Below are 26,358 nucleotides of genomic sequence, written 5' to 3'. Positions count from 1 at the left end.
TACCTTGTCCAGGGAGGGATGGAAAGTCATGTCCCCGAGTACCCTGCTGTGCCTCCCGTCCTCATTTTGTCTAATCCTCAAGGTAGCCCTAAGACACAGCTGCGGCAGTCGCACCCATTCCATAGGCAGGCAGACTGAGGACCAGGGCAGTGGGGTGGCTGAGTGAATACCAGGGGGGCCAAGCAGGGGGCAGGACCCTGATACGTGCTGGCTAGTCCTGCAAAGCTGCCTGGCATCCCCTGACCCTCCTCTTGGAGCAGGCCCAGTTCTGTTCTGTTTGTAGAGGGCCCCCCCGGAAGGTCTGTCCATCTCCCATGCATGTATCACTGGACCGTTACAAGCCCTTGGGATGGGTTATCACTGCCGTCCCCATTCTGCAGAACAGCACCCTGAGTCCAGAGGCTCCCAGTGGAGTGGGGACTCAGAGCCTGGGTGTGCGATGCGTCTTCTGCCCCATCAGGTCATCGCCCTGACGGTGGGGAACAAGCCCAGCGTCACCAACCCCTTCCCAGCGCTGGAGCCCGCCGTGGTGAAGTTCGTGTGCGCGCCGCCCTCCCGGCTCACGCTGACGCCCGTCTACGCCAGCCCCCAGCTGGACCTGTCCTGCCCGCTGCTGCAGCAGAACAAGCAGGTGGTGAGTGGCCTCCGAGGGCCGGGCGACGCCGGTGCTGACCCTCCCCCGTCAGCACACCGGTTCTGCCCGGCGGGCGCTTGCCTGGCGGTGCCGTGGGGTGCCCGGGACCCGTGCTGTGGCAGTGTCAGGAGAAAGGGGACCTCTTCAACGCCAGACTCGGCCACTGCTCTCATCCCCTGTGGCAAGAGCAATGTGTGAAAGTCCGGGCTCTGGGAAGGCCCGGCCCGCTGGGTCCACTGTGAAGCCGGAGCTGGGGGGCAGCTCAGGGCGGCAGGCCCAGCCCCGATCTGACTCGCATGCGTCCGCCTCCTTTGAGTGACATGGGGTGACAGCAGCCTCCAGGGTCACTAAGGGCATAGGGGGAACTGCACACACATAGGCGCTCAGAGGGTGGCTTAGGCGTCTCACCTTGCTCCCTGCTTCCGTCCTGCTGAGGGTTCCTCTGCGCCCGAGTGAGAGCTAGACTCACACCCCTGCCTCCTGAGGCCCGCAGGCCCCGGGGACCGCCCGTCACCTTCCCCGCCCCACCGCTGTCCCCTCTCGGACCTGGGGCGGCCCCGTGGTCTGGCTTGCTGTCCCCTGACTGGAGTGGTCTCCTTCTGAACGCCCAGGCCCTCTCCTGCCTCCCTCAGCTCTTCACTCACACGTTACCTTCTGGGAGGGCCTTCCTCAGACTTAGACCCCATCTAATGAGTGTCCCCAGGCTTCCCCGCTGGCTCAGTGGTAAAGAATCTGCCTGCAACGCAAGAGCTACAGGAGATGCAGATTCGATCCCTGGGTCGGGAAGATCCCCTGGAGAAGGAAATGGCAACCCACTCCAGTATTCTTGCCTGAATAATCCCATGGACAGATGGCCTGGTGGACTTTAGTCCATGGGGTCGCAGTGACAGAGCATCTAAACAACGGTAACAAGGGCCTCCGCAGTATTTCCTCCTCTGGTTTGCTCTCCCCCCACCCCTGCCCCCAGGCACCTGACATCCTCACGCTGTAGAATTTGCACGAAGGCAGATGTCAGAGATAGCCTGGGTTTGGTTCTAGACACACCAGAACAGCTCAAGTATTGTGATAAAATGAGTCACATGAGCTTCTTGGTTCTCCAGTACATTTAAAAGCTGTGTTTGTATTATCCTGGAGTCTATCAAGTTTGCGGTAGTGTTACAGCTAAGGAAAACCACATACAGACCTGAATTTTAAAAGTACTTTATTGCTAAACAACGCTGACCACCATCTAAGCTTTCAGAAGTGAGTTGTGGTAGTAATTTAAAAGGCTCCTGATCACAGATGCCCTAACAGATACAGACAGTAATGATGAAAAAGCCTGAAGCACTGGGAGAATTACCAAAACATGACCCGGAGACGCAAAGTGAACAGACGCTGCTGGAAAACTGGCCCTGACCTCCAAGCCCCTGACCCATGAAAACACAGGTTCCGCGGGGCTCGTCTCCCTCTCTGTGGTTCTCGAGCAGGGCCCAGCTCGGGCTGGGCGGTGGGGGACAGTGGCGCGGTGTTGACCAGGGACCCCCACCCCTCTAGGTTTGTGTCCCTGCCACCCTCTGCTCTTAACTCTGCAGACTCACGTGCCTGGGGACCCCGAACCCAGGCATGGAGGACAGGGCTGGGAGGGGGTCAGGCGTGGAGAGCGGATGCCCCTCCAAAAGCCCCCTCGCTCCAGCTCTTGCCCCCCTGTCACTCTGGGCTGGCCAGACTGTCTCAGTTTCAGAGAATAAGATAATCAGATCCCCGGGCGTCCGTCTTGTCTGTAAGCACTGGCCGCTCACCGAATGGGCCGTGTCTGGCCATCGGTCAGCAGTGACCTCGGGGTCAGCCCAGGGTCGTCTCTTGGTTGAAAGATGGCGACGGGGCAGCGAGCACGGCTCTGTGTGGGCTTTTGCATGTTGTAAGTCTTGCTGAACAGAGAACTGCCCTGAGATCCAGCCTCCCTGGGACTGCAGAGTCCGCAGCCAGGCGGACAGGGCCGCTGTGATTTGTGGCCTCGCAGGGACCTGAGGAGGACAGATCCCTGCAGTGTATGCCGGTGCAGTGTCCGTTTCGCTTTATGCCCCTCCGGAGCCAGAGGCCGCCCAGGACGTGTTTGCAGAGTAAATCACTGGTGACACCAGGCGCTGAAACGGGGCTGACCTGTCACAGTGACGGACTGGGGCCGCACTCCAGCCTGACCCCGGGCTCCTGAGCGGGGCATCGGCCAGGAGTGCTGAGCCAGGGCACAGATGGACCAGCTGCCCGACTCCTGCACGGAGGGACGAGGCTGCACAGCGTCCAGGGAGGCCCGCGGGCTTTAAACTCAGACCAGACGGCCCACCCCAGAACCTGTGTGACCCTGGGCGAGTGACTCAGCATCTCTGAGCCGCCTCGGCCTCCCCGTTTGTGAATTTGGGGCTGCTGTTGCCTCACAGGACCAGGGAACTTGCAAGCATGCTTGACGCCTGGTCCCCCTGCCTTGGCACTGCCGATGCTTCGGGCCAGATCCTGCCTCCTTGGGGGAACTATCCTGTGCGCTATGCAGCACCCTGGCCTCTACCTCCTGGATGCCAGTAGCGCCCCCTACAGTCGTGATGACCAAAATGTTTTCAGACATCACCAAGGTCCCTGTCGAGGAGCATGGGCTGGGATTGGACGCCAGGTTGTGTAGGACTGTCAAGGGCACCTTGACAGCAGCCGTAGCGAGCATCCCTTAGCGAGTCACCCCCAGAAGCTCCCAGGACCCCCGTGAGCCCACCAGGTGCACCGTGCGTCAGGGACGGGCCTGCCCGGCCCAGGGTGTGGCCGCGTGCGTGACCTCGGCTTCTTACAGGTTCCCGTCTCCAGCCACCGCAACCCGCTGCTGGACCTGGCCGCCTACGACCAGCAGGGCCGCAGGTTCGACAACTTCAGCTCGCTGAGCATCCAGTGGGAGTCCAGCAGGCCGTCGCTGGCCAGCATCGAGCCCGCCCCGCCCCTGCAGCTGGTGTCCCGGGACGACGGGAACGGCCAGAAGAAGCTGCACGGTGAGCGGCGGTCCTGACCAGGCGCAGAGAGGGGCGGGCAGCTGCGGGTGGGGGGCCAGGACCCCCTCTGTCCAGGACTGACGCCCGGGGAGCATCAGGACTCCCCTTTAGTCCTCACATGTCTGCGAGGGAGGAATGGACTCTGGGAGGGAGGTGGGGAGCAGCTCAGGGCACACAGCGGCTGGGCTCAAAGCCCAGCTTGTGCACGGACCAGGCTGGCACCCAAACCCAGCTGCTGCGAGCTCCGAGACCCCTGACGCTGCTGTTGGAGACCCTGAGCCGTCCCCTCCAGCTCCTCTAAGCCGCTCTGGGAAGCTTGCTCAGGGCCCCTTAACTCTTAGAGGTGCACACGGTGCACCCCGTCCCCTAATTTCAGGGCGGTGGGAGACTTCAAGCTACACACCAGCTAGTGGGAAGGCGGGGCTGCGTCACAGGCGGGAGCCAGGCCCAGATCTGACGCAGAGTCCCTCTCGCTCTCAGGCCTGCAGCCCATTTCGGTTCACCAGGCCTCGGGCACCACGGCCATCTCTGCCACCGCCACTGGCTACCAGCAGGTGCATCTGGACACGGCCAGCGTGAAGCAGCCGGTACCGATCAGGGCGCCCGGGGCGGGCCGTCCTCCCGCGTCCCCCACGCTCTGCCCGCTGTTCCCGGGGTCCTGAGGCTGGCCCACTGACCAGGGCGCCTCCTTGCCGGCCCCCATGCCTCAGTCTCCCCTCCTGTGCTCCCTGCATGCTGGTGACGGGGGGCCCAGCTGAAAGGCAGCTCACCAATCTAGACTCTCCCCTGCCGCCCGACTCAGAGCCCCTGCCGAGCGTGCCCGGGTGGTTCAGCCCTGTCCCTTTCAGCCCGCAGCCCCCACTGCCTGGAACACCACCCCACTTCTCTGGGGACATGGGGGTCGTCCACCCTGCGGCCTGGCAGGTCGGGGGGCGGCTGATTTGACAGGACTAGGGGAGGCCTCACAGGGATGCGGCTCAAAGCTCGATGGGTGTTGCTGGGCTTGTGTCCCCGATACAGCGAGGTCCCCGGTGTGACGCCAGCGCCTGGGGCTGCTTTTCCCTGGGGGCCACCCGTGGGCCTGTCTGGCCCTCGGCCCCCCTGGATCTGACCGCATGGCCTTGCCCCTTCAGCACGACCCCCTCACGCCTGTGTCGGCCTCCATCGAACTCATGCTGGTGGAGGACGTGAGGGTCAGTCCGGAAGAGCTGACCATCTACAACCACCCAGATGTGCAGGTTCGGCTGCCCCACCCCCACCCCACCACCCCCCATAGCAACCCCCGGGGACCCCTCACCTCTGACACCAGCCCGGCCCCTCCGCAGGCAGAGCTGCATGTCCGAGAAGGCTCCGGCTACTTCTTCCTCAACACCAGCAGCGCTGACGTGGTCAGGGTGGCCTACCAGGAGGCCCGGGGCATCGCCACGGTGAGTGTGCACCCCGCCTGCCTCTGTGCATCGGCCGGCGGGTCGCATCGGTCACAGCACGGGGTCTTCAGATTTTCCCAGGGGTCACTGCAGACACCCTCGAGCTGCCTTTGTGGTCCGCACTGTGTCTCCACAAACTACCCACGCTGTTAGCTACCTAATGGTTTCCTTTCGGTCGGCTTTTCAGGTAGGATGGAACTATTATTACATAGCGACAACCGGAAGGACTGTTGCCTTGACGGACACATCGGCTTTTTCTGTTTCTCCATGTTCCTTCCCTGACCCCCCACCCAGCTGTGACCACAGAATATCTGAGCCTTCCACTCTGATCAGGGCTTTAATTCAAGTTTTCTCTTTCTCCATATTGCTCTGTAGGCTGGATGATGATGATGATTATCATTATTTGGCAATCATTTGTACTCAGCCATTCTCTCCTTGTGGGGCATTTGGGTGGTTTAAGTTTTTTTTTTTATTTTAAAAAAAGTCACACTATGGGGCTTCATTGGCAGTCCAGTGGTTAAGACCCATGCTTCCAATGCAGGGGGCACAGGTTCAGTCCTTGGTCAGGGGACTGAGACCCTGCATGCCACGTGGTGAAGCCAAAAAATAAAAAAAAATACAAGGTCTTCCTATGGCTATGACAAAGAGTAAAGGCAGACCAACCCAGTGTCCTAACTGTCTGTGTATCAGCAGAGTGAGTTATCATGCGGTCACGAAAACTGAACTGTGTTTGAAAGGAAACCCTCGGGACGGAGTGTGTCAAACCCGCGACGTGAGTTGTGACCACGACCCCGCGCGGTATCCTGGCATCGCGGCTCTGCTGTGAGCTTTGGACCACTCGGAGCCTAAGGCCTGCCATCCCCTGGTGGAGGCTGGTTGCCGGGTGTTGAAGGAGTTTTACGGTCATCCCAGCGCCAAGCAAGACTTTGTCCCGGACTGGAGAGAGGCCGGGCATTTGGTGCTTGACGCACGGTGGGGGTTGAGGGTTCACCCGCAGTCTTGCCGTCTGCACTTGCTTTTGGCACTGCCCGTCTGTGCGGGGGAGCCCTCGCCACTGGCAAGAGCATGAAACACGCGTTCCAGGGAAGGCTGCCATCAGACTTAGCCTTCACAGAGACCTGGTCCCACCAACTCCTTTCAGAAACACAGCCGGGTGCCTTTGCCTGGACACCTCGCTCTCTCAGCCGAAACCCTGCAGGTCCCTCTCTCTGACTTTCTGCATCCGGTGACTGTCTTGATGCAAGGGTCACAGCGTCAGTTGCTTCTGAAGTGGAACAGGTGTAGAGTAAGTGAGGCAGGTGAGCGGGATGCAAGGACCACACTGGGAAGGGCTGGGCTAACCGACACCAGATGCTTATTAGCTGCAGTGTTAGAGGGTATTAGGGCATGGTGGGGACTGCGGCAAAGTAGGGAGCAGAGACTGTGGCTCAGCGCTAGCTGTGACCTCTCAGCCACCTTTAGTGTTTTTAGTAGCAAGTTTATTGAGGTGTAATTCACATGCCATACGATTCACCCACTTAAAGTTACAATTCAGTGGGTTTTAGTATATTCATAGATAAATGCAACATCACCAAAGTCAGTTTTAGAGTATTTTATCATCTCAGGAAAAAAAAAAAATCATAATTACCTCCCTGTTTTCCACACACACACACACACACATGAAAGTGTGTTGGATTTTTAAATGTATTTGTGCCTTTGCTGGTGCAGCTGGGCTTTCTCTGGTTGTGGCAAGTGGGGGCTGCTCTCCGGTTGTGGTGCGTGAGCATCTCCTCTCAGCGGCTCCTCTTGTTGCAGAGCGCAGGCTCGCGGGCCTGTGGGCTCAGGCGCCGCCCTCTGGCTCTGGAGCGCGGGCTCGTGGGTGTGCGGGCTTGTGGGCCTGTGGGCTCAGGCGCTGCCCTCCTGGCTCGGGAGTGCGGGCTCGTGGGCGTGCGGGCTCAGGCGCCGCCCTCTGGCTCTGGAGCGTGGGCTTAGTAGTTGTGTACGCAGGTTTCATTGCCCCTCGGTGTGTGGGATCTTCCCAAGTCAGGGATCGAACCCATGTCCCCTGTATTGGCAGATGGATTCTTAACCGCTGACCACCAGGGAAGTCCAGTATATTGGATTTTGTCCAATATTTTTTCTATGTTCCTTGAAATAATCGTGTGGGGTTTTTTTTTATTATTATTATTCTGTTGATATGAGGTGTTACATTAATTGGCTTTCAGATGTTAAACCAACCTTGCATTCTGGGATAAATGCTACTTGATCATGATATGTAATTTTTTTTATGCATAACTAGATGCAGTTTGCTGGTATTTAATTGAGTGTATATTCATATTCCCAAGAGATACCGGTTTGTGGTTTTCTGTGTGTCTTTGGTTTGGGTATCAGGATGTCAGCCTCATGGAATGACTTGGAAGTGTCCCTGTTCTAATTTTTGGAAGAGTCTGTGTAGGACTGGTAACAACTACTCTTGAATATTTGGTAGAATTAACCAGTGAAGCCACGTTGTCACGGGCTTTGCTCATGGGTAGTTTTTTATAGGAATTCAATCTCTTCACCTTTTATTGGTCTATTCAGATTGTTTCTTTTTGAGTCAGTTTTGGTAGCATGCGAGTTTCTAGGAGGATCCAGTTTTTTTTGTTGCATTGTTTTTCTGACATTTTCTTACCTTCCCCCAGTGGGCAACCTTGGTCTTTAGCTCTCTTGTGGAGCTGCAGTATAACATACCTGTTTTTCTCAGAGGCAGAATCATGGATGTCAGGGCCTCTTAGGTTTATTGCCATAAATCAGAGCAAGAAAAAGCTGTCCCTTGGCGCCTGTGGACAAGCGTATGTTGTTATAGGGAGTCTGGGTGCAGCTGGATGCCTGAGATCATAGGAAGCTCCCCTGGGGCATTGTTATTCCTTTCTTCCAAGAAAGGATAATCCCCTGGCCATTCCTCTTCCATGTAAATGAGTGGTCTCAGCAGATCCCTCCCACTGAACAGAAAACTTCAAATTATAAATGATTTCAACTGCCTGAAATATGCCTTGCTTTGCTTTATCTCTGGAGATTAAAACTAACTCCCCTGTTATCTAGAAGAGGGACGTGTCCAGTTCAGAAAAATGTGTGTGGTGCCAACAAAACTTGGACTCCTTTTTACTCACACTTAACCTCACACCACACATTTTGAGCAAGTCCTGAGGGCAGCCCAGTGGCCAGAGAGAGACTTTCCCTCCAGGAACAAGAGCCTCTAAGGGTCTGTGATGGACTAGGTAGGCTACTGCTGCAGATACTGAGCTCCCTGTCCAGGGAGGCATTCAAACCGAAGCTGGCACGCTTGTCTGAAAGACTCAAGACGGGATTACAGCATCAGAGTCAAGTCTTCCCAGAACTACGAACCCCTTCTCGCTTCTGCAGTGTCCTATGATGTACGGTCCCTGTTGGCAGCAGACTTTAGGCTTGTCCCTGCCAAGGCAAGCATGATGTCCCCCGTTTATAGATGGTCCCAAAGAGCTCAAGCTAGAGCTACAGCAAGGAGTCCCTTGAACTGCAAGGAGATCAAACCAATCAATCTTAAAGGAAATCAACCCTGAATACTCACTGGAAGTACTGAGGCTGAAGCTGAAGTTCCAATGCTTTGGCCACTTGATGTGAACAGCCGACTCATTGGAAAAAAACCCTGATGCTGGGAAAGAGTAGAGGCAGGAGGAGAAGAGGGCGACAGAGGATGAGATGGTTGGATGTTATCACCGATGCAATGGCCACGAGCTTGGGCAAACCCCGAGAGACGGTGGGGGACAGGGACGCCTGGCGTGCTGCAGTCATGGGGTCACAAGAGTCAGACGTGACTTGGTGACTGAACAACAACGACAAAAGAGCTGGAGCAGTTCTCTCTCCGCGTGGTGGACGCGCCTTCCCCACGTCTCATCTTCCGTGGCTCTTGCTGAGAGGGGCTGACCCCTGCCGCAGACACGACCCCGTGACCGGTCTAGTACCGTGTGTGGGGCGTGCCGGCAGTGCCCATGAGGCAGGCCCCGCCAGGATCGTGTTTGCCCAGAAGGTGTCCCGGAGGGGCCGAGGCCCCCGGGGTCTCTGATTTCCCCGACCTCGGCCTGCACAGACGCCCCTGCGGCTCCAGATGCAGTCGGACGCCGGTTCCTTTGCTTCCTCCACCAAGGGCACGAGGGATTTTTCATGGAGTGTTGACAGCCGATGACGGGTCCTCGCGGCGTCTCAGAGCGCTCCTTCTGAAGGACGTTTACACGCTTCTGCGGCATCTTCCAGCTGCTAATTAGCAGCATTCTCATTTCCCTTAATCACTGAGACAAGGAAGCCCACAACAGTTCTTCAATTAGCTCAGAGGAAATGTTTCTTTCTTTCGCTATCGAGGCCCATTCAGAGGCAAGAATGGCTCGTGGGTGCGTGTTGGCTTCTGCGCGTCTGCGGGCGGGGGCCTAGCGCGGGCGCCCCTGGGCTGCTGTGGGGCGATGGTGCCCTCACGATGCTCCCAGGGCTGCAGAGGCTCCCACGGCCCCAGACCCTCTGCCAGCCGCCTCTGTGTCCTGCTCGGCTGGCTTACGCACGGGAGGGTTTACCTGTTTTAAACTCAGTGTTTCTTCTCATCACCTCTTTACATTTCACATGCTCCCTCCTTGCAGAAGCCATGTAGTAAGTCCAAGGGTGGCGGGAAGGAGCCTAGCACTCAGGCCTTTCATCAAGGCAGTCACTCTGCAAAGGCGGGTCCCCATCATGCGCCAGCCCGTTGCAGGCTCGGGGGACTCAGCAGTGAGCTGCCAACCAGGGCCCCTGCTCTTAGGAGCCGACCCCTCCCCTGGGTCCTGAGCTGCGGGCTGGTGTCCGTGATGCTGCACCTCTGAGGAGGTGCTTCGGCGCGGGGCGGGGTGTCCCTCCCTGAGACGGGGTGGGTGGTAGGCGGCAGCTGTGTGGCATGAACTCAAGTGTGTCCCACCTTTTTCTGGAGAAGGGACAGTGGGCAGAGGACCCAGTCCCCAACCTGGCCCTGTAGGAAGCCTCGGGGCTAGGCGGGGCCCCTTGGATGGCGTTTCTCATCTCAGTGTGACCCTGGCCACCCCCCACCAGCCTTGAGGGTGTCCGTGTCTGCAGGGGGCACAGTCCTCACCTCTGGCATGGGCCTGGCCGCCACGAGACATTGCTGGCACACACAGAAGAAAGAAGCTGATGGCACCAGTGACATTCAAAGATATCCACAGGGTCCTTGCTCGTCTACAGATGCTGCTTGTCAAGGGACAAGCGTGACGTGTGACAGGCCTGGGAAGTGTGGAGCTGTGAGGGCGCATCCGTACCTCGGGGCCTGGCGGGCGCGGGCAGACGTCCGGAGCAGAGCTGCCCCTGGCTCCATGGCAGCATCTTAACGAGCAGTGACGTGTCCTCAGCTCCAGAGAGCTGACAGGGCTTCCTCTGGGCTCTCGGGGGGCAGTGTCACCCCTGAGGAAGGAGAATTGGTTCTGGGGGTGGATTCGGTCACCTCCCCTCCTGCACACGCATCCCCCCGACATGTCCATCAAGCAGCAAGTGGGTCTGGAGCCTGGAGAAGCAGGTGGTGACGCATGCACAGTGGGGATGGGACAGGACCACCCGCCAGCCTGCCCCCTCGCCTCCCCCAGAGCAGTTTGTCTCGAGTGGCAGGCGGGCTCACGCGTGGGGCACCGTTCACCGTTGGGTGAGCTGGCAGGGCTGACGTGTGGGCGGCCTGGTGGGCCATGTGGTCCCTCTGTGGGCCGCCGTCCTCTGCCCTGTCACCCAGGAGGTGTCTGGATGGACAGCTGCTGGGAAATCAAGTGGGAGAGAAACCGATTTCCTCACCATCATTTATATCTTTGTTTAAAACATGCAAAATGGCTCGTTTGAAGGAGAGACAGAAACGCCTCCCCTGCATGCTCACCCCCGCCTCGCGGGTCTCTCCCCGTGGGTGCAGCGAGCCATCATTTCTCTGCCTCCTGAGTGACATGCCGCTTCTGACGGCGGTGACGTTTGCAGGGGGATCAGATCGGAGTCCTCGTGTCTCCCTGGGATGTTTAAGTGGGTTCTCTTTGGGGGACATGTAATCAGCCAGGTGAATCGTCCACCACAGACCTGGAGACCCGTGGCCCTGACTACCTCCTGTCTTCAGCGTATTTGATGTCAGGCTGGCTCGGTTGTTGTTCGGGCTGCCAGCAGGGTTTCCGCGCTGGGATTTTTATTGAGTGACCTGGGTCCTTACGTGAAGTGCCCTGAGCATCCTTCATCTGTGCTTGTGCCCCTGAGCCCCGAGCCCAGCACTGCAGGCAGTTAGCCCGGCCTTGTCCGGCCCAGCCCCCTGCCCAGCCCAGCCCCCTGCCCGACAGCTCCCTTCTGGCTGCTGGTGGCGTCCGGCTCTCGGGCGTGGCCGAGCGTGGGAGAAGGTGCCCTGAAATGATGGCTCGGGCACTGTGCTCCCTCCCCAGCGCCGCCCGTTTGAGGCTGGGTTCCTACCCTGGGTGGGCCTGTCTCTTTGTATGTCCGCTGAGGGGTGTGGACTAGAGTCAGCGCTTCCCAGATAGATGAGGGGCCCTGGGGTTTGCAGACTTCTTTCTGAATCCTGGTCTCCATGAAGCTAGGATGGAAGCCGAGCTGGTGGAAGCGTAGGTCTCCGTACGTTAACCAGTGCCTCGCAGCGGTGACCCTGGATCTCAGCGCACATACACTGCGGGGCTAGGCTGGACTTGAGGCTCCGCCCTGAGGCGGCGGTAGGCACCACCGCAGCCTTGGGGCAGATACACAGGTCTGCCTGCTGGCCAGGGGGTGGCAGAGCTGCCCCAGGAGAAGTGAGCAGAGGGGCGAAGGTGCCCACCTGGGCCGGAGGGACTTGGCCAAGAGGGACCTCCGGACAGGGCTGAGGCTGAGAGGGAACCAGCAGGTGGACGCGGGGCAAGAGCCCAGATTTCAGGGCTGGACCGTGCAGCCCCGAGGGGCAGGCGGGGCCAGCTGGCCAGAGGGTGACGGCCATGGGGGAACGCGGTTTGCTGTGACATCAGAGCCCTGGGCAGGGGCCAGATACGCCAGGTTCTTGTAGAACATAAAACTCACTCTGGGTAGCCTTTGAAGGCTTTTAACCTATTTGGTTGTCTCCTGACTTTTTTTTCCCCCACGTGTTCTTGATATTAAAACTGCAGCTTTGCCAACACGGAGCCGTTCGCTATACCCAGCCCTACCCCCAGTGAACATAGGCCACAAACTGCAGGCATCAGAGCCGGACCAGATAGAGGTGGGAGAGGCCGTCACAGGCCCACCCACTGGCTCCGCGACGTGCCTCCACCCACCCAGCCCCCAGACCACCCACCTGAGGTGCCCGTCTCAGCAATGCAACCAATCACTGCAAGTGCATCTGCTGCGTGAGAAAGTGGTGATGATGCAGGCTGTCTGGGGAGAGGTTCTTCTGAAAGTGGCATCCCTGGAAGGAAGTAGAGAGAGAAGAAGGCTTAAAGAGGGTCTTTGGCAAGGAAAGCCAAAGACAGGAGCTTGGAATACAGGAGCTCAGATGAGTTCATTCACTGTGAACATTTTATTCAGGCTCTACGTCAAATATGGGGAAAGTGTGTCAAAGTGTGAGTCACTCGGTCACGTCTGGCTCTTTGCCACCCCGTGGACTGCAGCCCGCCAGGCACCTCTGTCCATGGGATTCTTCAGGCGAGAATACTGGAGTGGGTTGCCATTTCCTGCTCCAGGGGATCTTCCTGACCCAGGGGTCGAACCTGGGTCTCCCACATTGCAGGCAGATTCCTCACCGTCTGAGCCTCCAGGGGAGCCCTCAAACACAGCAGAGGTAGAGATGAATGTGGAGATGGGTGAGATTCGAGGAGCTCACGGTGAAGAAAGACGTGGTGGCCTCTGTGGCCCGTTCCCAGGTTCTGAGAGTCTGTGAGTCCAGATTAGGATTCCTCAGCGAGGGCTTCATGGGGAAAGCAGCCGCCTCGCACCCTACCAGCGTCAGAGGAGACCCCACAGGATGCCCCTCTCTGATGGGAGCTGCAGCAGGTGGCCTGGACAAGCAATATGGGTTCCTGGCTGTGAATCCTCTGTCCGCCGAGCTCTGACCACCCCGCCTTGGAGCAGCTTCCATTTCTTCTCTGTAATTTGTGCCAAGTTGCAAGAAATGCTCCTTGAGATCTGTCCCGGCACTAACATATCACACCCCAAGCCCGTCGCCCGCTGGCAGTGGGGGCCCATGACGAGGGGTGGGCGGGGCCGGCTCTGGGTTAGGGTTTTCCGAGCGGGCGATAGGCCGCTGCCCTGAGCGGCCGTGTGACCGCACCCCGCCCCCGCCTTGCAGGTGCACCCTCTGCTCCCCGGCACCGCCACTGTCATGATCCACGACCTGTGCTTAGCCTTCCCCGCCCCCGCGAAGGCTGACGTCTACGTCTCGGACATTCAGGAGCTGTACATCCGCGTGGTGGACAAGGTCAGTGTCAGCCTCCTCGTACGCTCCCTCTCTTTAGCTGCACAGGAGCCGGGAGCACGGTGGGGCTGTGGGGGGTGCTTTCCTCGCATCTCCCCACCCCTTGCAGCGCCGTCTCACGTGGCATCCTGGGTTTAGCGCAGGGCGGCCTCTGGGGGGGGTCCATCTTCATCTCAGTCGACACCCGTGTAACCTGGCTGTAAATCCCCCTGGATGCTGTCCTCACATCGGCCCCGGCCTGGGGATTCCTAGCCTCTGGCCGCTGCAGGTGACTAGCCAGCCAGGGCATGAATTTTCTCCCCCGTCTGTACTTTTTGGCTTCTCGGAAATTCAGTGGCAGATGAATAAAGCGCACTAACGCCGAGTGCTTCTGCAAAATGAATGCATAATAGACCTAGGCTTTTCTTTAACGTGAAGATGGATTTTATGTAACTCAAATACATGAGGTGGCTGCAGCGGTTTCCAGAGGAGTGCTGTCAGAGTCCTGTCTTCCCGAGGGAGAGAAGGGTTGGTCATTAAAGGGGGCATTCACGCAGCTTGGGCTTTTTCACAGTCACTATTCTCTGAGCCTCGGTTATGCCCTCTCTGATCTCGTTTCCACGGGTGAGTTGCTTCTAGGCTTGTGTTCTTTCACTGAGCACTTCTGACTCACGTTTCCCAAAGTTTTCACGGCGTGCAGTATGTGCTGCCAGGTGTGAACTGTGGAGCGATTATTAACCCCCCACTGTATGCCTGGTGCTGTGCTCAGCTGTGGATCAGCTCTCTAACTGAGCTTTCTTTGTGCTGAAGTAGAGCTGATTTACAATGCTGTGTTAGCTTCAGGTGCATAGCACCGTGATTCCACTTTATTATATGTGTGTATATACACACACACATATGTGCTGCGCTCAGTCGCTTCAGTTCAGCTCAGGTCAGTTGCTCAGTCGTGTCCGACTCTTTGTGACCCCTTGGACTGCAGCACGCCAGGCCTCCCTGTCCATCACCAACTCCCAGAGTTTACTCAAACTCATGTCCATTGAGTCGGTGATGCCATCCAACCATCTCATCCTCTGTTGTCCCCTTCTCCTCCTGCCCTCAATCTTTCCCAGCATCAGGGTCTTTTCCAATGAGTCAGTTCTTCACAGCAGGTGGCCAAAGTATTGGAGTTTCAGCTTCAACATCAGTCCCTCCAATGAATATTGAGGACTGATTTCCCTTAGGATGGACTGGTTGGATCTCCTTGCAGTCCAAGGGACTCTCAAGAGTCTTCTCCAACACCACAGTTCAAAAGCATCAATTCTTTAGCGCTCAGCTTTCTTTATAGTCCAACTCTCACATCCATACATGACCACTGGAAAAACCATAGCTTTGACTAGATGGACCTTTGTTGGCAAAGTAATGTCTCTGCTTTTTAATATGCAGTCTAGGTTGGTCATAGCTTTTCTTAATTGCTTCAGTTGTGTCCTGCTCTTTGTGACCCCATGGACTATAGCCCACCAGGCTCCTCTGTCCATGGAATTCTCCAGGCAAGAATACTGGAGTGGGTTGCCGTGCCCTCCTCCAGGGGATCTTCCCAACCCAGGGATCAACCCAGGTCTCCCGCATTGCAGGTGATTCTTTACTGTCTGAGCCACCACGGAAGTAGAAGAATACTGGAGTGGGTAGTTTTTCTAGGGGATCTTCCCAACCCAGGAATCATACCGGGGTATCCTGCATTGTAGGCAGATTCTTTACCAGCTGAGCTACCAGGGAAGCCCATATATATATTTGTTTCCATTATAGGTTATTATAAGATGTTGAAGATAGTCCCTGTGCTATTGGTAGATCCTTGTTGTTTATCTACTTTATATGTAGTCATGTGTATCTGTTGATCTCATCTTCATTTATCCCTCTCCCAGATGTTAGTTCTCTCAGAGTGGGTTGTGACCTTTATGCCACATTTATGCTTCAGGCAAAGCATCTGAGTATCCCCCCGAGGCCCCCTGAACACAGAAAGCATGTCAACAGCTTCCGCTTGTTGGTAGGCTAATAGTCTGGAGGTCACCGTGGGCCTCTGGGTGTGAGCTTGGCGATGCTTTTGCAGAGATCTGTAGGGCACCACAGGTGGTGGCTTGGTCATTCGAAGGCCATCCCGGAGTCTCTTCCCCCCACGATGTAGGTGGAGATCGGGAAGACAGTCAAGGCGCATGTCCGCGTCCTGGACTTCCACAAGAAGCCTTTCCTGGCCAAGTACCTGGCCTTCATGGACCTGAAACTCCGGGCAGCCTCCCAGATCGTCACGTTGGTGTGAGTTCTCGTGGGGTCGGGGGTCAGAGGAGGGCACCTGGGGGGCAGCGGCAACGGGTCTGCCCGGGGGAGAGGTCCCAGCCCCTCCCTCTGCTCCAGGGCCCTCGATGAGGCCCTGGACGACTACACCGCCTCCTTCCGTGTCCACGGCGTGGCCATCGGCCAGACCAGCCTCACCGCGACCGTGACCGACAAGGCCGGACAGAGAATCAGCTCAGCCCCACAGCAGATCGAGGTAGAGCTGTTCCTCCTCACGCCTCGGGGGCCCGGCCCGGCTCCTGGGGCACATCAGCGCCCTGTGGGGGGAGTGGGGGAGGGGTATGCTGTTTTTTGTGATCGGCTGGGACTTTTAGGGGCAGCCCAGGTAGCCCCGTGGAAAGGGAAAGTGTTAGTCACTCAGCTGTGTCTGACTCTGCAACTAACACCCTGGACTGTAGCCCGCCAGGCTCCTCTGTCCATGAAATTCTCCAATCGGTAATACAAGAGTGGGAAACCATTCCCTTCTCAGGGGCTCTTCCTGACCCAGGGATGGAACCTGGGTCTCCCGCATTGCAGGCGGATTCTTTACCATTCGAGCCAGCAGGGAAGGCCCCATGTGGAGAGGGCATATGAAACTGCTCTCCAGGGTCCTCTGTTTAAAAGAGGGCCTTTCCTGGTCCCGGGGGTCTGGGAGCCCAGGAGTGAGGGGGCTGGGTTCCCTCACTCTGTCTGGGATGTAGGGGGCCTGGTGTGGCTCAGAGGAAGGGAGTGACTTGTCACAGACGGGGGAGTGGCTGGGGGGTGAGCAGGTGGGTCTGGACTCCAGTTTAGAAGCAGACACTGATGGTTGGGGCCCTGGAGGTAGCAGGCTGTTCACAGGAGCCCCTGCTCACCAGAGCAGCCGTTCTGGGTGAGGGAACTTGGGGCTGGTGTTGGGCTGAGACAGGAGCCCATGGCCGCCAGGGCTGGGAAGTCGTGTCTGAGTTTATCCTTTGGGGGCAGCACTGAGCTGCCCCTGCCACGTCCTCTGTGGGCTCAGCCTCGCGGGCTGGGGGGCTTCGTGCCGGCGGGTGTGGGCGGTGCTCCGAGATGGAGGTGTGCCCTTCTCCTCCGGGTGAGAAGGCAGTCCTATGTGCCTGTGCTCAGGGCCGCCCTACTGAGACCATGCCTCACGCACATGTCACCCCGGGGCTGACTGGCACGTCTTCGGGCAAAGCGGGGATTGTGGGGTTGTCGGAGGAGGAGGTGGGGGCTTTGCCCTGCCGCAGAGACAGGGCCTCCGCATCCTGCACCCCACCCCAAGTCCTCCTTTCCTCATCTGGAAAATACTGAGGCCATGGGGGTAGAGAACTATGCTAGATGATTATTCAGTAAAAATCTGGAAACTGTGCAAGAGTCAGCCTTCCAAAGGGGAGCTGGGGAACCTCGACGGCAGCGGGTTGGAAACCTGGATGTGCGCCAGACTGTCATGGGGACTTGCTGAAACACACAGCAGGACCCACCTCTGATGGGCAGGTCCCGGGTGAGCCGGGGAGTGGGCGTTTCTGCCGACCCCACCAGAGCGAAACACGCCCCCGGGAATCCGGGACCCCAGGCCCTCGTCGGCTCCCTTCAGAGGCAGGAGTCTGTGCACCGTGTTCCCGCGTCCCTGGAGTTAAAGAGTGACCGCGCCTGGAACACAATGGCCTCTTTCCCTATTTTGTCTCCATGCCCAGGTCTTCCCCCCGTTCAGGCTGATCCCCAGGAAGGTGACGCTGATTATTGGGGCCACGATGCAGGTGGGAGTTCAAGGCTGCGCCCTCCGCCCACCACCACCTGGGGCTTCTGAGCGGGCTGTGGGGGGTAGTTCCGGGGTGTGGGCACCTGGAGGGGCTGGCTCATGGGCCCTGCTGCCTACCCCCTCCAGATCACCTCCGAGGGCGGCCCCCAGCCCCAGTCCAACATCCTCTTCTCCATGAGCAACGAGAGCGTGGCGCTGGTGAGCGGCGCGGGGCTGGTGCGGGGCCTCGCGGTGGGCCGCGGCGCCGTGTCGGGGGTCGTGCAGGCCGTGGACGCGGAGACGGGCAAGCTGGTCGTTGTGTCGCAGGTAACGGCGGGGTCGCAGCAGAGGCGCCCTCCACGTCCGCCCTCTACGGCGGGGTGCTCCGCTCCCCAGGCGGCTGGCGGGGCGCGGAGCCATGGCAGGGAGGTTCCCCGTCTGCTGGTGTGGGCTCTGCTCCTGAGGACCACCCCTCTCCCAGGGTCTTGCTTCTGCCCTCGGAGCCGGAAGCACCTGCCTGTCAGCTTCCCCCCTCGCCAGGCCAGGCCTGCTCTTACACCCCCACAGTTGCCCTTCTCCAGACCGAGGGTCCCTGAAAGTGAAGGTGGCTTGGTCATGTTCGACTCTTTGTGACCCCATGAACTATACAGTCCATGGTATTCTCCAGGCCAGAATACTGGAGTGAGTAGGCTTTCCCTTCTCCAGGGGATCTTCCCAACCCAGGGATCAAACCCAGCTCTCCCTCATTGCAGGCGGATTCTTTACTAGCTGAGCGACTGCTCCTTAAGGCTTGGGGCCCCAAGCCCTCCCTCCCCGGGGACGTTCAGTGCAGGGTGATGGCAGCCGTTGAGACAGCAGACCCTGTTTCCCGTGCCTCCGTGCGTGCTCTCGGGACCCTCTGCTCTGCCTGGGCGCGGCCACCCACGGCCACCCACGGCTGTTGTAGGCCTGAGCTGGTGCTGCCCACGTCAGAGCCCTCCCGCCTTTAGTCCGTTCATTCCCAGCGGGGCTTGCAGACGTTCTCACAGGAGAGCTGGGATGCCGTGGGCACTGACGCGCTGTGGGGGTTATGGTGTGTATTTTTAGAGGTGCATGCTGGCTTGGCTGCCGTGATCCAGGGTAACTGGGCACCCGTAGTATTTCAGACCTGGATTGATATTTGCAGGAGAAGAAAACCTGAGTTATCCACTAGGATCTCGGCTCAGCTAGAGGTTAAACTATCTCCAGGCCTCCTCGCTGGAGTGGGGGACATTTCCCAGCAGCTTTTCTAGGTTGGCAGAGATGCTGGAGGCCAAGTCAGGGGGACCTCACCCAGGAGGGCCCCTCATCCCCCCAACCCCCATCCCTACCTCACACGGTCGCTCTGGCCCCAAGCAGGTAGTGGCAGGCGTCTCGGTCTGCCATTTTCCTCCTTTCCTGGGGTGGGCATTTCTGTGGGCCTCTGGGAAGGACAGAGCAGAGCGTGTCCCCTCCTGGGAAGAGCTCAAGGTGCCTGGTTCTGCCCCCTGTCCATGGCCAGCAGTGACTTGCAGGAGCAGCGACTAGGTGGTCCGACCATGCTGGAGCCCCAGCTCTAAGAGAGCGCTTCCTTCCAGGTGATGTGACTGTGGACAGAAACTGGGTCCCTGACAGTGGTCCAGGAGCGCTGCTGAGTTCAGAGCATCTGAGTACTCAGCTCTGGGACCCCATGGAGGTCCCAGAGGGTCCCAGAGGGTCCCAGAGGGACTGACCTTGACCCGACCCTGAGTTCATTGACTCACGCCTTTCCCAGCAGTTCCAGTGTCTCTCCAAGTGTCCTGGTCAGACTGCAAAGTCCTTTTCAATCACAGGGTGGATACTCCAAGTCTATCAATTTCATAAAAACAAGAAAATACCAGGCGTGTTGAGAGTAAAATTAAGCACCAGGGAGGGCCTACTTCGTTCCTCTCTAAAGAAAGGGTTGCAGCCTCAGAAGGGGGAGTTCCGGGGAGGGACCCATTGTTGGCACGTGGCCCCTGAGCCCTGCCAGCCTGAGCCCCAAAGCCCTCTTCCCAGGATCTCGTGGAGGTGGAGGTGCTGCTGCTCCAGGCTGTGAGGATCCGCGCGCCCATCACAAGGATGAGGACGGGGACCCAGGTGAGGCTTCATCACAGGGATGAGGACAGGGACCCAGGTGAGGTTCCATCACAGGGACGAGGATGGGGACCCAGGTGAGGCTCCCATCACAGGGACGAGGACGGGGACCCAGGTGAGGTTCCATCACAGGGACGAGGATGGGGACCCAGGTGAGGCTCCCATCACAGGGACGAGGACGGGGACCCAGGTGAGGTTCCATCACAGGGACGAGGACGGGGACCCAGGTGAGGTTCCATCACAGGTATGAGGACGGGGGCCCAGGTGAGGTTCCATCACAGGGATGAGGACGGGGGCCCAGGTGAGGTTCCATCACAGGGATGAGGACGGGGGCCCAGGTGAGGTTCCATCACAGGGATGAGGATGGGGACCCAGGTGAGGTTCCATCACAGGGATGAGGATGGGGACCCAGGTGAGGCGGAGCCTCTCCAGCCCCTCCTGTCTGCCCTTGGAGCAGCCTCTGGCAGGAGTCAGGCTCTGGGAGCTGGTTCAGGATGAGCCTGGGGGAGCTGCTCCCAGGACGCTGTTTCCTCTGCTGGGACGATTCTGGGACGATTCTGCAGCCCCTCAACCCGCTGGCCTCTCTTTTCCCTCTGGGTCCAGCTTCACGCCCCACCTCTCCTGCTGCATCTCCCCCGTGCGCCAGCTCCCCAGCGTGTGGCGCCTACCCCTGCAGTCCCGTGGGGGTGACGCCCCGTCTCCACCAGCCTGTCGCCTTCCCGCACCTAGAATAGCACCTGGCACCTCCCAGGAGCTGGTGTTCGGATGGCGCGCACCTTTCTGGGTGCTTCGTATGTCGTAGTCCACGTGGCGTGCGTCACAGGCCACCAGGCTGGCTCTGGGGTCACCTCCGCGTCACAGATGAGGAGGTGAACATGTGGCAGGCTTAGGGCATCTGCTGACGCCACAGCCAGTGAACGCTGGAGCTGGCGCTGACCCGCAGCCGCACGCAGCTCCGCCCCGGCCTCTTGCTGCGTTGCTCCACGTTTGTTTGCCCTAGGATCAGCACTTGGCAAATCCAGAGTGTCTGAGGCTGAGTCCACCGCTCTGAGCGGGGCCCCCCACTAGCCTGAGAGAGATGGGAACAGGGGGAGCTGGCCTGCCAGGGGGGCTGCAGGCCCCTCAGAGCTCTAGACGGTCAGTCAGGAACGGGGTCCCTCGGCCCCGGAAGGCCAGGCGGGGAGGGGCTGGCGCTGTGCTGTGCCTGCCGCCGATTCGGGAGGACTTGATCGAGGCCCCCCCCCCCTTGCCCTTGGGAGACAGGGCGGCAGCGGGCCCTGGGGGACAGCGCAGGCTGTGTCTCGGGGTGTCCGGGGGCTCCGGCCATGGGATGTGGGTGGTCACAGGCCTGGGTTCTCCCCACAGATGCCCGTCTATGTCACCGGGATCACCAACAACCAGAACCCTTTCTCCTTCGGCAACGCCGTGCCAGGCCTGACCTTCCACTGGTCTGTCACCAAGCGAGACGTCCTGGATGTCCGGGGGCGGCATCACGAGGTACTCACCGCCCCCCCAGAGACCCCACCCTCCATCCCAGATGACAGCCTGTCACGCCCGCGTGAGGCTTCTTGTCTGCAGCCACGCTGTCCCTCCCCGGGGTCCCTCCCCCCTCCAGCTCCTCACGTGCCTCCAGCTCCCCTCTCGTGGGTCCCAGGACAGGCTGCAGCCTTTTCATCTTACCCTCCTTCTTGCCGACTAGCCGCACCGCCCAGGGGCTTGGAGGCAACCTGCAGGTGGAAGCAGCAAAAATGACAGCCGGGTGGGACAGTCATGCAGGTCCCAGGACGCCAGGAGTCCTGGTTGGGGGTCCCCAGTCTGTAGCTTCCGACCCCCTTTCTAGGATGTCACCTGCCGCTGGCAGCCCTGGAGTTTTCTCCAGGTGTATCCCAGGGCCTACCCCGTCCCCTTAGGCTCCCTAGGGGGTGGCTGGCCCCTTCCCAGGTCTGTGCTGGAAGGTGCTGGAGAGACACGCTGCCCCGTGTGTGAGCTGAGGCCCGTGCGTGGGGAGGCGGACATGCCTGGGTGACCCAGTCAGTGGGCTGTGCAGCCGGCCCGGGTGACCCAGTCAGTGGGCTGTGCAGCGGGCACTGGCCCTGTGACTCCAGGCAGTGACCCCAGGTGGGCCTCGGTCACATGGGGCCTGAGCGCAGCTGCTTCCCGGGGTCTCTCCTTGTCTCATTTGTGGACAGTGGGGGCCTGGAGAGGGGATCAGACAGGGGATGGGGTCTCTTAGAGGCTGCCTGAAGTTCATATAGTGTAAGACCAGTACCCCCCACCCCCTGACCCCATGGGACCAGATCTTGTCCCCAGACCATCCCCACGGTACCCGGGCACGTGACTTCTTCACAAGTACCCCATAACAAGGGGTACTTAACAAGCCTGGCGCCGTCTGGGTGATCTGCCCCGAGCCCTGCAGCCAAGGCTCTGAGAAGTCCTGTGTGAGGACGCTGGCGGGGCCCTCCTCTCCCGCGGGGCCCTCCTCTCCCGCGGGTCCTGGGAACGGCGTGAATCGCAGCATGGGGCACCCCACGTGCGTGCCGGGGTTGGCAGCCCCCCACTGGGGTGGGAGGGCAGCGGGGTGACAACAGGCGGATGGCTCGGGGGGTCTGGGGCACCTGCCCCGTGGGGGAGCTGGGCCCGGGCCCCCTCGGGACGTCCCGTGTCTGTTGCAGGCGTCGCTCCGGCTGCCGTCACAGTACAACTTCGCCATGAACGTGCTCGGCCGGGCGAAGGGCCGCACTGGGCTGAGGGTGGTGGTCAAGGCCCTGGACCCCACCGCTGGGCAGCTGCTGGGCCTCGCCAAAGAGCTCTCTGATGAGATCCAGATCCAGGTGAGGGGCAGGCGGGCAGGGGCCGCTGTCAGCGGGGGAGTGCCGGCCAGCCCAGGGCCCTGCTCCCCCATGGCGTGTGGGCACACGTTGGGGGGGGCTGGGGGCCTGCCCTGGGGGGCGCTTGGCCTGTGGGGAGCTGCGGTGAGGCTGGCGGGGCCTGAGCTGGGGCTCCGAGGTGCCGTGGGAGCCCAGGGCTGGGGCGACCCAGGGCTTCGTGGAGGGGAGGCGTTTGGGGCTGGGAGGGCCTGGTGGGGGCGGGGGGCGGGGACTCGGCCCATGCAGAGCCTGGAGGTCTGCAGTAGCTCGATGTGCTTCCAGAGCAGGAGCTGACTCTGAGCTCGGAGTGGGGTGCCTTCTGGGGGAAAGAGGCTGGAAAATCTGAGCTGGGCATGCGTCTAATCGCCTGTATTTCACAAGCGCTCGTGGAGGACGAGACGCAGGCAGACGCGTGCCCCTTGCTTCCTGGGCCGGGTCCTGCGAAGCCCACGGGGCAGGTATTCCCAGGAAACAGGCATTGGAGGGTCCCAGAAGGCCTCGAGGGCTGTGCCCCAGGAGACAGGGTGTGACCCCAACGTTCACAGATGGGACCTGAGCCTCAGGACGGAGGCGGCCTGCTCAGGGCCCCTCGAGGGGGCAGCGGCAAGACGGCGCTGTCCACCCAGGCCTGGCCCACGGCGCTCTCCTGCTCCCCTGCCCTGAGCGTGTTTAGGTAGGGACCCTCTCCGGCTCATGTGAGACTCACTGGTGTCCTGACCTTGTGCGTGAGTGCTCAGCCGTGTCTGACTCGTTGCAGTCCCATGGACTGTAGCCCGCCGGGCTCCTCTGTCCGTGGGATTCTCCAGACAAAACACTGGAGTGGGTTGCCATTTCCTACTTCAGGGAATCTTCCCGACCCAGGGATCGAACCCAGGTCTCCTGCATCGCAGGCAGATTCTTTATCCCTTGAGCCATCAAGGAAGCCCTTAAATGTAATGTCTGGGTCCCCCTAAATTGCAAAGAAAGACTGAAAGCGACTCCTAGATACATGAGGAAAGACACAGGTTCAGACCCTCTCTTCAAGAGGAAACAAGCCATTTCTAGGTCAGGCACACGCCCCACGCAGGGTGAAGAAGCGCATTTCAGAGAGGTGCCTGTCTGCCCAGCCCCGCCCCCGACTCCTGCCTGCGTGTGCGTACACAGACTCACACACACACACACACACACACACACACACACACACAGACTCACACACACACACAGACACACAGATACAGAGACACACACACATAGACACACAGACTCACACACACACAGATACAGAGACACACAGACTCACACACACACACACAGATACAGAGACACACAGACTCACACACACACACAGATACAGAGACACACAGACACACACACACAGACACACACAGATACAGAGACACAGACACACAGACTCACACACACTCAGATACACACAGATACAGAGACACACAGACTCACACACACACAGATACAGAGACACACAGACTCACACACACACACACAGATACAGAGACACACAGACACACACAGACATACACACACACACACACACACACACACACGTTCCTCCCAACTGAAAGCAAAGCGCAGCGAATTCTGACCCCTGTCCTAGAATTAGAGACAGGGCTTCACATCTTCTGAATTCTGTGACCTCAGTGGGGTCATTTAGCAGCTCCGTGTCTCGGTTTCCCTGGCTGACAGCAGGTAACTTTCGAGCGCATTGGAAACTCAGACGCTGGATCCAGCCCACAGAGGTGTTTTATTTGGCTCACTCAGTGCTTCGAAACAGTCTTTTATTTGCTGCCAATGTTGAAACAGAGGAAGATTTTGTCTAAAAGCCCAGTGTGCGGCTTGTCCTGGAGACATGGAGTGACGCCAGCAGCCCAAGTGGCAGCGGACGAGACAGCCTCTCACTGACGGAGCTGCGCCCCCAGGTCGCAGCCCCCAGGCCCCCTCGTCGCCCAGACGAGACAGCCTCTCACTGACGGAGCTGCGCCCCCAGGTCGCGGCCCCCAGGCCCCCTCGTCGCCCAGACGAGACAGCCTCTCACTGACGGAGCTGCGCCCCCAGGTCGCGGCCCCCAGGCCCCCTCGTCGCCCTGACCCCGCGGCCGTGCACTGTGCTGCCGGCTCTGGCGCCCCTCGGCAGGTCACGGGGCAGGAGAGGAAGGCCCCCCTTGTGCCTTCGGCTCTGTGTCTGTCGGGGGGACCGCAGGGGTTACCTGCCCGGGAGCGGCGGGAGGGGCCTGTCTGGGCGTGTGCTTGCTGTGTGATGTTCAGCCTGTGAGGCAGCTTCTCTCTGGGAGCCGTCGGCCCGCGGACGGGTTCACCTGGGTCCGGAGCCCAGTGCAGCCCCTGAGGCCCTGTGCAGGGAGCCCCGCCCCTCCATAGTGCCCCCGCGTCCCCAGCTCCGGGAGGCGAGCGCGCCAAGGATGCTTCCCTCGGGGCCCTCTTTACTGATGAGGAAGGCGCGCCTGAGTGTGCGGTCAGAGCAGCGGCTGGGCGGCAGGGGACGTAGGCCAGCTTCCTCTTCAGAAATCGCCTGTTCGGTTTTAGACACAGGCCCTCGGAGCGCCCAGGTGGCCTGATCGTATCAGAAGGCAGCGGGGAGCCCCAAAGTGTGCTCAGCGCCCAGGCTCAGGGTCAAGGGTGCCAGCAGCCCGCGGGTCCTCAGGGAGAGGGCCTTAGCAGGGCGTGGGCGCAGTGGGCTGCGTGCAGAGAGCCGTCTGGAGTCCCCGGGGGAGGGCTGCCTCGTGGGCTTGGGGCTGCCGGGGAGGGGCAGGATCAGATCCCCCCAACATCGTCAGGTGTATCAGCCACTGGCCGGAGGTCACCAGGCACCCTGTCCCGGTTCTGTGCGGATTCGGCAGGAGCCTGGCAGGCAGAGAGGGTGCCTGGCGGGTGGTTCTGGGAAAGGCCGATGTGGAGAGCATGTCTGGCTAGGGGAAGGAGAATTCAGACAGAGCCTCCCCAGCCTGGCAGCGTCGCCAAGCAGGGCCCCGGGCCCCATTGCTGCATGTGCCGCCTTCCACACACACACCCTGAGAGCTCGCACCCCCGACCCCGTGAAGAGCCCCGGGGGCCTCCCCACCGTCCGTGCCTGCTGCCCCTGCCCAGCACGCCCTCGGGCTCTTCACGCTCGGTGCTCGCTGCCCACCCCTCAGCTCCTGGCAGCGCTGGCCCCAGGGTCTCTCGGCCCACGGGAGGCACGCCGACCCTGCACGTGCTTCTGGGGATCACAGGAGAACGGAACTGTCCTTCTCCCCCAGGTGTTTGAAAAGCTGCGGCTGCTGAGCCCTGAAATAGAAGCGGAACACGTGCTCATGTCACCAAACTCATTCATCAAGCTCCAGACAAACAGGTACGTGACTCAGCACGGCTTCCGTCCGAGGCTCGTTTGTCAAAGCCAGCAGGAGCCATGCGTGCCGAGGGCCAGCCGCAGTGCCCTGCCATCCCCCTCCTCCTCCCGGCCACGGGGACGACCCCTGCTCGTCTGCAGCATCTCCCCGTGGGCCCTTCTCCTCCTCCCTGCGGCCCAGAACTTCTCACACTTTCTATACAAACCCGCTTCTTCAAAGGGGGGCAAGTGCCAGCTTGGAGGGGTTCAGTCTCTCGAATGCCCTGTCTTTAAGACTTGCCACTCAATGTGGTCTGGGAATTGGGGCATCAGCTGGTGGGTGGGGCATGTGAAAAATGCAGATCTCGGCCCTTCCTGGGTAGTGGAGATGCCGTGAATGCTGAGCAGTGGGTTCTGAAGCCTGTGGGCACACCAGACCCCTGCCCTGTGTTCTAAGGCGGTGCTTTGGGTAGCGATGCCTCGTGTGTGAACTGCAGTTGCAAAGTCGGGAACTGCAAGGACATTGGAGAAACACACCACACACACACACACACACACACACACACACACACACAC

At 59.8% G+C, this 26,358-nt stretch overlaps 1 protein-coding gene across 1 annotated transcript in view; it reads left to right on the top strand.

Moving 5' to 3' along the window:
* The window catches only part of NUP210 (nucleoporin 210), an 88,070-nt gene that overhangs the window by 45,315 nt on the left and 16,397 nt on the right, over nucleotides 1-26,358 (top strand). The window contains exons 16-29 of the mRNA XM_043442733.1: nucleotides 461-634; nucleotides 3,447-3,639; nucleotides 4,120-4,226; nucleotides 4,773-4,877; nucleotides 4,965-5,066; nucleotides 13,360-13,488; nucleotides 15,623-15,750; nucleotides 15,850-15,985; nucleotides 17,445-17,507; nucleotides 17,636-17,815; nucleotides 19,523-19,603; nucleotides 20,966-21,097; nucleotides 22,273-22,431; nucleotides 25,715-25,806. Coding sequence (XP_043298668.1) covers nucleotides 461-634; nucleotides 3,447-3,639; nucleotides 4,120-4,226; nucleotides 4,773-4,877; nucleotides 4,965-5,066; nucleotides 13,360-13,488; nucleotides 15,623-15,750; nucleotides 15,850-15,985; nucleotides 17,445-17,507; nucleotides 17,636-17,815; nucleotides 19,523-19,603; nucleotides 20,966-21,097; nucleotides 22,273-22,431; nucleotides 25,715-25,806 — 1,781 coding nt within the window. The remainder of the gene's footprint in view (nucleotides 1-460; nucleotides 635-3,446; nucleotides 3,640-4,119; nucleotides 4,227-4,772; nucleotides 4,878-4,964; nucleotides 5,067-13,359; nucleotides 13,489-15,622; nucleotides 15,751-15,849; nucleotides 15,986-17,444; nucleotides 17,508-17,635; nucleotides 17,816-19,522; nucleotides 19,604-20,965; nucleotides 21,098-22,272; nucleotides 22,432-25,714; nucleotides 25,807-26,358) is intronic.

Source organism: Cervus canadensis, chromosome 22 (genome assembly GCF_019320065.1).
Source record: "Cervus canadensis isolate Bull #8, Minnesota chromosome 22, ASM1932006v1, whole genome shotgun sequence".
Taxonomy (NCBI): domain Eukaryota; kingdom Metazoa; phylum Chordata; class Mammalia; order Artiodactyla; family Cervidae; genus Cervus; species Cervus canadensis.
Note: the sequence above shows the minus strand (reverse complement) of the source record. Positions and strands in the feature narration are given on the sequence as shown.